Source organism: Cetorhinus maximus, chromosome 25 (assembly GCF_964194155.1).
Source record: "Cetorhinus maximus chromosome 25, sCetMax3.hap1.1, whole genome shotgun sequence".
Classification (NCBI taxonomy): domain Eukaryota; kingdom Metazoa; phylum Chordata; class Chondrichthyes; order Lamniformes; family Cetorhinidae; genus Cetorhinus; species Cetorhinus maximus.
This window is the reverse complement of record NC_135903.1, coordinates 39067623-39079941: the sequence shown is the minus strand read 5'-3', so window position 1 is coordinate 39079941 and position 12319 is coordinate 39067623. Positions and strand designations below refer to the sequence as shown.

General features: G+C 45.1%; 1 protein-coding gene across 1 annotated transcript in view; it reads right to left on the bottom strand.

The window, feature by feature from the left end:
* Positions 1-12319, bottom strand: part of mrc2 (mannose receptor, C-type 2) — a 278857-nt gene that overhangs the window by 170428 nt on the left and 96110 nt on the right. Inside the window, exons 4-6 of the mRNA XM_078529833.1 lie at positions 7103-7267; positions 4006-4119; positions 2088-2228 (exon numbers count right to left, since the gene is read on the bottom strand). Coding sequence (XP_078385959.1) covers positions 2088-2228; positions 4006-4119; positions 7103-7267 — 420 coding nt within the window. The remainder of the gene's footprint in view (positions 1-2087; positions 2229-4005; positions 4120-7102; positions 7268-12319) is intronic.

Below are 12319 nucleotides of genomic sequence, written 5' to 3'. Positions count from 1 at the left end.
AGCCGCTCAAGAAGGCAGCTCACCACCACCTTCTCAAAGGGAACTGGGGATGGGCAATAAATGCTGGCCTAGAGGGTGAAGCCCACATCCCATGAATGAATTAAAAGAAATAATCTCAGGTTGTTGGAACTAAATGCAGAGGTTTTGTCCCTTATTGACACCAATATCTCAGTACTGCTACTGTGACTCTGACAGGATCAGACAGGACAAAGCACAGGTTTGATCTCATCATTGGATTATACAATGGTTATAGCACAGTAGGAGTAGGAGGCCATTCATGTCAGCTCTCTGGAAGAGCAACTCAGATAGTCTCTTTCCCAGCCTTTTCCCCATAGCCCTGCAAATTTTCTCTCGTCAGGAGCTTATCCAATTCCCTTTTGAAAACCATGATTGAATCTACCTCCACTACACACTCTGGAAGTGCATTCCAGATCCTAACCACACGCTGGTGTAAAAAATGTTTGTCCTCATGTCGCTTTTGGCTCCTTTGCCATTCACCTTATATCCGTATATTTCAGTTCCTGACCCTTCCGCCGATGGGAACAGTTTCTCCCTATCTACTCCGCCCAGACCCCTCATGATTTTGAACACGTGTATTAAATATCTCCCCAACCTCCTCTTCTCTAAGGAGAATAGCCCTCGCTTCTCCAATCTATCCACGTAACTGAAATCCCTCATCCCTGGAACCAATCACATGTACCTATTTTGCACCCTCTCTAAAACCTTCACTTCCTTCCTAAACTGTCATGCCCAGAATTGGACAAGGCTCCAGTTGAGGCCAAATCAGTGGTTTATAAAGGTTTATCATACCTTCCTTGCTTTTGTACCCTATGCCTCTATTTATACAGTTAGGATCCCAAATGCCTTTTTAACCACTTTCTCAACCTGCACTGGCACCTTCAATGATTTGTGCAAATATACCCCCATATCTCTCTGTTCCTGGACTCCCTTCAGAATTGTACCCTTTATTTTCTATTCTCTCTCCTCATTCACCATACCAAAACGTATCCTTTCATATTTCTGTGCCTTAAATGTCATCTGCCAATGTGTCCACCCATTCCACCAGCCTGTCTATGTCCTCTTGAATCACTATCTTCCTCACACTTCACAACATTTCCAAATTTTGTGTTATCTGTAAATTATGAAATTGTGCCCTGTACACCCAAATCTAGGCCATCAATGTATAGCAAGAAAAAGCAGAAGTCCTAATGTCAATCCCTGGAGAGCCCCACTCCATATCTACCCTCAGTCCACTAGCCTGTTTTCCTATCATTCGGCCAATTTCATCTCTATGCTGCCACTGGCTTCAGCTTTGCTGGTAACCCTGCTATGTGGCTCTTTATCAAACACCTTTTGGAAGTCCATTGTTACACCACATCTACCGCATTCCATCATCAGTCCTGTCTGTTAATCCAAAAACTCAAGCGAGTCAGTCAAACACAAAATGCTTTTAGCAAATCCATGCTGGTTTTCCTTGGTTAATCTGCATTTGCTCAAGTGACTGTTATCTTTATCCTGGATTACCATTTCTAAAAGCTTTCTCACCAGAGGTTAAACTGGCTGGCCTGTCGTTGCTGGGTATATTCTTAGATCCTTTCTTTGAAGCCTGTATCTCAGGAGGATTGGAAGATTATGGCCACTACCTCCACAAATTCCTCCTTTACTTCCATCAGTATCCATTGATGCATCCCACCCGGTCATGATGACTTATCAACTCTAAGTACAGCCAGCCTTTCCATGACCTCTTCTTTATCGTATCCCATCCAATGTCTCAACTACCTCCTCTTTAACTCTGACTTTGGCAGCGTTTTCTTCCTTGGTAAAGACAGATGTAAAATATTCATTTAGTGACTCAGGTGCCCTCTGCCTCCATGTGTAGATCAGATCCCCTTTCTTGTTGCTAATCAACCCTACATCACCTCTTCCTATCCGATTGTTATTTATATGCCTATAGAAGACTTTTGTATTCCCTTTCATATGAGCTGCCTGTCTCTTTTCAAACTCAGATCTGCTGAAACTTCCATCACTGCGCTGCCAGGGTGCGGCATGTTAACTTACGGAGCTCCTATGCCTGTTCATTTTCCTACCTGTGGTCACAGGATCCTTAGACTTTGGCTTCTTCTTGCAGACATATGGCCGGGCGATGCCACAGTCTTTGTTCTGCCATCTTCCAGAAGATTCTGTTCGGATAACTCCACAATTTTCCTCCAATGAGTTTGCTGGCTGGTCTATGGCAGAGAAGACAGGAAGATGTCAGGAAGTTTTACTAAGCCTGGGCCTAGACCAGGCCACCTACTGGTTTGTGATATGGTCATGTGGGGTAGACTCACACTGACCAGTGAACTCCTGAAATTAAATGACCCAAACTCAGCACCAATCTGTGGCTTAATGGCAATCCTTAGCTACAAGAGCAGTAGTGGCACAGTCGCCTTAGTAACACTCAGCTAGAGAGTAAATCAGGAATAAAATCAGGTGAAGTTTGCACTGCTATCCAGTGATACCCATTGTAAAGTGAGCATTGCATCAAGTGATCAGCTTCAGATCAGGACTTCAACTAAAATAAATGAAAGTTGGCATCAGGTATGATCAACTTGTGTGACCACGATTATGAGAGAGATAGAGCATAGTAGACAGAAAGCGATAGAGAGAGAATGAGAGAGTGAAAGAACGAGAAAGCGAAAGAGCGAGGAAGCGAGAGAGACAACAAGCTGACACAGAGAGAGAATTATTTTGGGGAGAGCTGTTTAGACACACATTTGATCTGTTTGGTATGACATTTCTGTGGCCAAGCAGCAAGGAATGTCTGAAAACAGACACGGCGACAATGGCAAAAACCACGCATAGTCCCACGCTTCTGTCTAATGATCTAAAACGTTCTATGTTGTTGTCTGGGGCTCACCTGAAGAGTGGGGACTTGAGCAGAGTACTGGCGGACATAGACATCCTTGGAGCTGTACCCATTATAAAATGCACAAGAATTCAAAGGGTAGTTAACAAAAAGGGTGAGACCTTTTCAAGGTAAATGGGGCTATCTTGAATCTGACAGTGAAGGAGTTGACAAACTTCTTAGCCAATATTTTGTCACAGGGGTAGGTGAAAGTGGAGCTGCTGGAGTATCCGAGGAGAATGTGGAATAGCTTCTCCTGGAATTAGATATTCAAAACAAACATGTATGTCAAAAGCTAACTGATTAGAAAGGAGAAACTATCAACCCAGATGCAATGCTTCTGGAAGACTGAAGCAAAGCAATATTTCAAAGGTCTTTGGATATGGGACTGGAGGGGGGATTGACTCATGTTTAAGGAAGGGGAAATGGGATAAAGAGATCAGGCTGCACTCGGAGACCGGTTTGTCTTACTCCAATCATGGATAAGCCTCCAGAACCCATAATGCGAGATAGGTTTGGTGAGAGGCACGATGTGATCAGAAATAATCAGCATGGACTTGCAAAGCGCAGGGCATTCATGAATGAATTATTTTAGGAAATTATAGTATATCGCTGAGGGAATGCATTGTATGCTATAGGTATGGATTTTCAGAAGGTGTTGCACAAGAGACTTGTTACAAGCATGAATACAAATGGCATGAACAGGAATGTAGCTGCATGGATATGGAATGTGTGCTTCTTGGATTCGCAGTTTGAGAGTGGTAGTGTTCCACAGGAACCTTCCTTTTTGTTTTCCTTTTTATATAAAGGATTTGGACATAAGTACAAAAGGATGAGATTGAAGTTTGCTGATAATTAGGACACATGGGAAAGGGAGGAAGAAAGTTGGAGACTACAGAAGGACAACAGACAGGTTAGTGGTTCGGGCAGGTAGGCGGCCGATGCAGTTCAATGGCAAAAATGTATGAAATAGTACATCTTGGGAAAAGAACAGTGAGAAACATAAATACAGAGCACAAGAACAAACAGTGTGTGTCATTAGCATATCTCTTTAAGTTGTGGGCGTGCGTGTGGAGGAGGGAGATCAAGAGTTACTTAATATTTATAAAACTGATTACCACTCTCCCAGTTGAGGTACTTCAATGGTGATCCATCAGACCACTGCCAGCCACCATCAATGTCCAGGTCATTCAGGCCAATCCACAGAGTAGCACTATAACCAGTCAGGAGACCTAGAAAGGGAGATAACCCACATCACAATGTAAAACCGAGTGAGCCCTCTTTTTAAACCGCTGTAGTCTACGTAGTAACACTATTCCCACTACCTTTGTAATGGCTTGAGACAAGCAAGTGAGTGGCTTGCTGGGCCACCTCATATTGAATATAAAGTCAAGTACAGTGATTCGGGTCTGGAGACACGTGTGGGCCAAACCAAGTATGGACAGCAGGTTTCCTTGCCTAAAGGACATTATCAAACCAGTTGGGTGGGGTTTGACAATTCAACAGCTTTGTGGTCTCTTACACTGATGTCAGCTTTCAGCTTTTTCTAAAACAGCATTCAAATTTTCAAACTGCTGTGGTGGGATTATTAGTCCAGTAACATAACCACAACAATACCATGCTCCTGAGCGTTGTCTAGTTCTAGTGCTCTTCAAATGGTGCTTCGAAACAAGTGGCCAGGTTTGAAGCACCATCGGAAAATGCCTATAACTAGGCCAGGCCCAGGAGAACTTCCTTCACCTTCCCTTTCCTGTTGACAAGTGAATGGCCTCCAGTGACCAAGCGCAGTTGGTAGGTGGTGCCCCAGGGTGAGGGGTGCAGAGTTTGAGTTCTGCCTTGCTGCTAATGAAAACTCATTGAAAACATTAATGAATGTTCCCACATCACAAGTGAGAAATTGGGATCCCCTTTAAAACAAAGACATTTCAGAAATTTCCAATAAGCCCGCTCAAAAATCAGACAGGTGGTAACTCAGCACTTATAGAGAGTCAGGAGCTAGTGTATTCAGAACAGTGACATGCCTACGCAGTGTTAAAACAATGCCAACTTCACCCCACCCCACTCTCCCAACCACCATTGCTCCAAATTCGAATGCACAAAACTGATGCAGGCACCAAGGGATCAGACTGCAGGCAGTCGGAGCCTGAACTCTAGTACATCTTTACATCTCCTATCAGACTTGGCCCTAGGCCAACTGCCAGAGGAAGTGACTCACAGAATGGGAACCTTCCAACTTGGGTTGAGTCAAAATATTGGCAGGAGCTATCCCTAGGCTCCGGCCTAGCCCCTCCTCGAGTGTCCTGACTGAGGCCGGTCACACGACCAGCAGAGGCTTGCTGAGGAAAAGAAAATACTGGAAAAAAATACAAACATATTGGAGCAAAAACTGTCAAAGTTATCTAAATCTCACCAGCAGCTGCCTTCCACAAATTTGAATAACTCATTAGAAGCAGGTGCTGGCATTGCCAAACTCAAGGGGATTGGTTGTGCTCTGTACAGGACAGGGTCATCATCCATTCAGCCATGAAGCTGCCAACCTTCCTTTCCGACAGAATACTTGGAAAGTTCCAGAATGTACGCTGGCTGCTGGAAGTTTTGTTTTTAAAGTAGTTAATCCTTCCCTCCAGAATGTGCCTCCTGATGCAGAAGTGGTTTGTTATTAAAAGCTTTCAATGGATTGTCGCCGGCAGCAAGCAGTCAAAGGTGAACCTGTCCCATCTCTGCTCCTCCGTCTGCATCTCAATCCACCCAGTGAGCACTTTGGGTGTCTCGTGCTTTCTCATCTTAATAAATGGATGAATTTGTGCCATTCAGACACTCAAGACAGTAGTTAAGAGGTAGGAGCCTCCAGTATTTATTGACTGCATCCCTGACAATCTAGTTTAGGATTGGGGATGGGACCCACAATCTAACATCTCAGCGAGGGCTTTTTGAAAGAGGAGGGAAAATAAGTGCCAGAGTTTAATATTTTCAAGAGCAAAACCTGCAGACCTGACTCCTCAGGAAGACAGCTGATAGTCCATCAGTGACAGTGACACTGGTGTGACAGTGAAAAGCTGGGATGACAAACCGAATGGATAACTACAAAGCTATAAAACTTGTAAAGGGGTTGAGATGCAGGATGAATAAGCCCAGGATTGTTTTGACATGCTAGTTTGGCTCTGTGGGTAGCACTCTTGCCTCTCAGTCAGAAGGTTGAGAGGGTGGGGTGGGTTCCACTCTCAGTCCACTTGAGCATGTGATCTAGGTCAATGTTTCAATGCAAGGCTGAGGGAGAGCTGCATTTTTCAAAGGGGCTAATTTTCAGATGAGACATTAAACAGCGACCTCATCTGCCTGATCAGGTGGATGTAAAAGATTCAACGACACTATCCAAGTTCCCCTGATGTCCCGACAACGTTCATCCCTCAGTCAAAACAGATTGAAAGGCGTTGGTCATCTCATACTGTTTGTGGAACCTTGCTGTGTGAAAATGGGCTGCCACATTTCCCTACATCACAACAGCGACTACACGAGTCATCTCGTGCCTGTGAAGTGCTATTATACCAGAAAGCTGCTGCTTAAATGCGAGTTACTTCTTTTGTCCACACCACACGTTCCATTTATGATTCAAATCATCTTCTACCTGTAACTTCCCACTGGGCCCGTGCACTGCAGAAAGCTAATGAAACACACAATAAAACACCTGCACTCATATAGCGCCTTTCACAACCTCAGGGCTTCCTGAAGATTTTACGGCCAACGAGGTATTTTTGAAGTGTCGTCACTGTTGTAAGGTAGGAAATGAGGCAGCCGATTGGCACACAGCAAGATCCCAGAGGGAGGAATGTGATAATGACCAGATCGTCTGTTTTTGTGATGTTGACCGACGGCCAAGAGCTAATTCCTGGTCACTTCATTAGGAGAAGCTCCCCAGTTCTTCTATCGGGCGGCTCTGCGATATCTTTTACACCACCTGAGTGGGCTTTGGCTTAAAGCCTCATCCGAAAAACAGCACCTTTGAAAGTGCAGCACTCCCTCAGTACTGAACTGGCGCATCAGTGTAGATTTTTCTTCTCCGCCGATGCTGCCAGATCTGTGAGTTTTTCCAGGTAATTCTGTTTTTGTTTTAGATTATATGCCACAGTCTCTGGAGTGGGGATTGAACCCAGGACTTTTTGATTCGGGTGAGTACACTACCAACTGAGCCATGGCTGGCCTGTGTTCCTGCCGTACCATTAATGTAGGTTTGCTCGTGAAGTTCAGTGATGCTCAGGAGGTCAGAGCTCTGCTGCTGACAACTAATGCGGGCCTCGCTCCAGGAGAGAGTGGACTGAAAGTTGAACTGGTAGCAGCTATTGGTCAATGGGTCCTTGTCCCAGAACGTTTCACAGTCATCACCTGAAGACAGAGAAGGTGTATCAGTAAAAGTGCAGAGAACCAAAAGTCTCGTCTAATTCAGCTAACAGGCGTGCCAATTAAGGCCACAGAATTCCACAATAGATCAGAGGCAAACTGACCAGACAATACATATTTTGCCAGTGAGAACAATGATATGAGAGGAAACACAGCTGTAAGCAGAGCTATCAAAACTTCCTAACCTCCTACTCAACAGGTGCACAGGTTGATAGATACCAACTTAAAAAAATACATTCTCAGGATGTGAGGATCAATGGCAAAGAATTTATTGTCCTTCCCTTGTTACCATTGAGAAGTGGTACTGAGCAGTCCCTGCGGTGTAGGTAAACCCACAGTGCACTTAGGGAGGGAGTTCCAGGATTTTGACCCAGCGACGGTGAAGGAACGGTGATATATTTCCAAGTCAGGATGGTGAGTGACTTGGAGGGGAACTCGGAGTTGGTGGTGTTCCCATGCATTTTCTGTCCTTGTCCTTCTGGGCTGTAGAGGTCGTGGCTTTGGGGAGTGCTGTTGAAGAAACCTTGGAGCGTTGCTGCAGTGCATCATATAGATAGGACACACTGTAGCCACACTGATATCAGATTATGAGCCTTCAATGCTGTCTACACATTTTAAGACTGTTAGCTTTCAACCAATGGAGACACTCCCTCCTTCAGCTCATTCCTCCCTTACTCACTCCCCCTTTATCCCCCTCCCTATCCTTATCCACACATCCCTTCTTTCCTTCCATTTCCTCCAACTTCTCTCCTTCCTTGCTCCACTATTTCCTCTTTTCTCCTCATCCCCTCTTGTTCTTTCCCCCTAATGCTTGCTCTCCTTCCATAATCCATTCATCTGCTTCCTTCCCTCCACCCCACATCCCCCTAATCCCTCCCCCATGTGTCAGGTGTAGGTCAATGGATAGCACGCTCTTCTCTGAGTCAGGAGGTTGTTGATTTGAGTCCCACCTCAAGACTTGAGACCAACAATCTAGGCTAATGCTCATGTGCAGTACTGAGGAAGTGCTGTACTGTCAGAGGTGCTGTCTTTCAGATGGGATGGTAAACTGAGGGCTCTTTCAGGTAGATGCAAAATATCCCATGGTGCACTTTTGAAGAAGAGCAGTGGAGTTATCCCCTGTGCCCTGGCCAATATTTATCCCTCAATCAATGTCACTAAAAATAGATTATTTGGTCATTACCATGTGGCTGTTTGTCGGAGCTTGCAGTGCACAAATTAACTGGTGTTTCCTACATGATGACCACTAATCAAAAAGTATTTAATTGGCTGTAAAGCATTTTGGAATGTCTAATGGTCACGAAAAGTGCTATCTAAACACAAGTTTTTCTTTTCTTCGTTCTTTCTTGCTCCATTTCCCTCTCCTTCCTTCCCCACGACATCCCTCTCTCCTTCCTGTGGATATGGGTATTCTTTATAAGGACTTCCAGAAGGCATTTGAAAAGGTTCCACATAAGAGACTGTGCCTGGAGTTGTGGGATCTCAGATAGGTTCATGGATCTGTACTCCAACTGGCAGGATGTGACTGGTGGTATCCCAGGGATTTATACTGGGGCCTCAGTTTCTTGTGATATTTAGAAAAGATTTGGATGAAAGCTGTATATCTGAGTTTGGTAGGAACACAGTGAGTTGTGCAGATGGACAGACAAAGTTGCACAGGGACATTGATAAATTAAGCGAGTGAGAACAAAACTAACAGACTAAGTTCAAAATGGGGGAATATGAGGTAATTTGCGTTGGATCCCAGAATCGATCCGAGTATTTTCCAGACGGTGAGATCGGAATTGTGGATGAACATTGAGGTTTAGGGGTCCAGGCACAGAAATCACTAAAAACTAGTGGACTGGTACAAAAAAATGAAAATGCTAATGGGATATTGGCCTTTACCTGAAATGGGCTTGAAGAACAAAGGCGTGGAAGTTCTGTTACAGTTTACATAAAGCTCAGTCTGGACCCCATTTGGAGAACCGCATTCAGTTCTGGGCATCGCACCTCAGGAAAGATATACTGGCCTTGGAGGGATGCAGCGCAGGTTCACCAGGATGATACCCGGACTGAAAGGGTTAAATTATGAAGCCAGGTTGCACAAAGACATGATTTGTGTTCCCTTAAATATAGAAGATTAAGGGGTAATCTAATCGTAGCTTGTAAGATGATTGAAGGGTTTGATAGGGCAAATAGAAAGAAATTTTTTCCTCTAGCAACAGAATCCAGAACAAGGAGGCATAACCTTCGATTCAGAGCCAGGCTGTGCAGGGTTGATGTCAGGAAACACATCTTCACTCAAAGGGGGATGGGAACCTGGAACTCTCTCCCCCTGCTGAGGCTGGGAGCGTCAATTGAAAATTTCATAACTGAAATTGAATGGTTGTTTTGTCAGACAGTGTTATTAAGGGATGTGGAACTAAGTTGAGTAAATGAAGTTAAGACACAGATCAGCTATGATCTAACTGAATGGCAGAACGGGCTTGAAGGGCTGACTGAATGACTCCTGTTCCGAGGAAGCATTGTAACCTGTCATGTTGGGAGGTCTGAGTCCCAAACCTATTCCTTTTTACGTTGAACACTGGAATATGAGGGCTTGAATGTAATTTGTTAACCACATTCACATGGATGCCAAAAATAATATTTTTATCCTTAAATGCTGAACACGGCCTTTACTAACTCTATAATGGGTGAAGGTGCGCACAAAGCCTTTTTTCTCCTTTTCCAAACTTGCCTCGATCTCTCCCGCAGACAGTGACTCACCCCCGGGTGCTCACCCAGTGGTGCCAGCTGCTACACAAGTGACCATTCTTCATGGGCAAGGTCTGAACTGCCAATGCTGGCAAGCTGGTCAAGACAAGGAGGCCTCAGAGCCAAGTCTAATGCTGTCCTCATGTGACATTCGAGCAGCAGCTGTGGCTGAATGCCCTGTCCCCATCCAGAGAGGCTGCTGGCCTCCCAACTCCGTGAGATGCCGGGGGGGTCATAAATCTTCCTTCCCAAGTTGGGTGAAATGTGACTCTCCCAAACTGCAGCGTCACACCATAAAGTCATTACCTGGCACATGTCCCAGGCACAATGCACCTCTCGTATATTAATCTCATTCTGAGGTTCCCTTGCCTGAGATTTCTAAAACACATGGGCTAAGATGTAGACTTGTACCTCATATAATTTATATCAGAAGCAAATTATTAATCATAATATATTTCAGCAGAATGATAAACCTGTATAGCTCCAGGCAGCCTGATTAATACTTTCAGGGGTCAAAATTTCATACTGCAAGAGAAGTTCTGAAGATGCTTTAACAAGAAAACACTCTCCTCTTCTGCAATGGAATAAGAAAGATTGATTCTGAACAGAGCACACAGTGAGGGGAGGGTATAGAGATGTGGATGATGTAGGAAGGCACAGAGAAAATGAATCCAGGAAAAGGGAGACAGGGAGCCCAGGGGGCGTTTGCAAGGGTGGGCCAGAGACTGAGTGGGGGTGGGCCAGAGACTGAGAGGGGGCGGGCCAGAGTACGAGAGGAAGTAGCCAGAGAGCGAGAAAGGAGGTGGGGCCAGAGGGCAAGGTGGGGGCCAGAGTGCGAGAGAGAGGGCAGGCCAAAGCAAGAGACGAGGCAGGTCAGAGGGTAAGAGGGTTCGGGGGGACAGAGAAAGTGAGAGGGTGGGGCCTGAGAGGGAGAGGAGGCAGGCCAGATTGCGAGAGGGGGTGGGACCAGAATGCAAGAGGGGCAGGGCCAGAGAGTGAGGGGGAAGGGCCAGAATGAGAGCAAGGTGGGGCCAGAGAGCAAGGTGGGGGCCAGAGCATGAGAGAGGGCAGGGCAGAGGGTAAGACGGGGCTGGGCCTGAGCAATGGAGGGGGTGGGGCCAGGCAGAAAGAGGGGGAAGAGTCAGAGAGTGAGATGGGGCAGGACAGAGATTATAAGAGGGGGCGGCCAGTGAGCGAGAGGAGGCAGCTAGAGACTGAGAGGGGGTGGGCCAGAGTCTGAGAAAGGACGGGACAGAGAGAGGGGGTGGGCCAGAGTACGAAAGGGGGTGGGCCAGAGTATGAAAGGGGGGCCAGGCCAGAGAGCGAGAGGGGGGCAGGGCAAGATTGCAAGAAGGGCAGGCCAAAGAGTGGGAGCGGTGTTACAGACCGAGGTATGAGGAGTGCACAGTTAATTCTAGCTCCACTTCTCCACAGGTCATAACAATAGTTTAAACAATTAATAGTTTAATTCACCCGTAAAACTTGCCAATTGTTTACCTATTATAGTGTCATTCCCAGCATAAAAAAGACTCTAACCAGGTTTCTTCCAGTAAATGCAAAAAAAAACTGATTATAAAATAAACTACTTCTTAAAAACAAGTTAATAAACTGGTTAACATACAAGTTGTAGTTTAGAAGTGTAACGATTTTCCCCTTTTTGAAAAAATAGATATTCGAACCCCCATATATTCTCACACAGTCACAAAACAGGACAAAACAAACAGTTCCCTGCAGAGGCTCGAGTTTATTTTAAAGGGACAAAATTCGAAGAGATCTTGATGCTGTTGATCTAACAGAATTTTGGTCACAATAGATCTGGAAGTTCTTTCAAATGGATTTTTAGTGAAACTATCCTTGTTGACTCCTACTTAACACAACTTTGCAAACTTTCAAGAAAAAAGATGAGTTATCCTGATGAGACGATTCTGAGGCATGTTTAACACAAAGATTGGGCAGAGAGAGGGAAAGAGAGAGTCTTTTCTTGCAGCCTGCTTCTAAGGCATACACACGCACTCTCTCTCTGACTGAGAGCTTTAAAGACTAAGATGTTCAAAGAATACCTCTCTTAGGCCAAGTGTTTTTAACCAATCAGCAAGGGTCTTTAGCCCGGCAACCACAGTTCTTTGTTAACTTAGATACACAAAGTATCTCTTCCCTCTCCAGATGTTCCCACTGGACATCTCAGTTGACCTGTGGTTTCTTGAAGAATGGCATAGTCACAGCCCTAATTAATATTGTAAACTTTTAAAAATAACTCAGGAGAAAGAATGTCCAAAATTGAAAGTCCTTCAATTTTTCCAA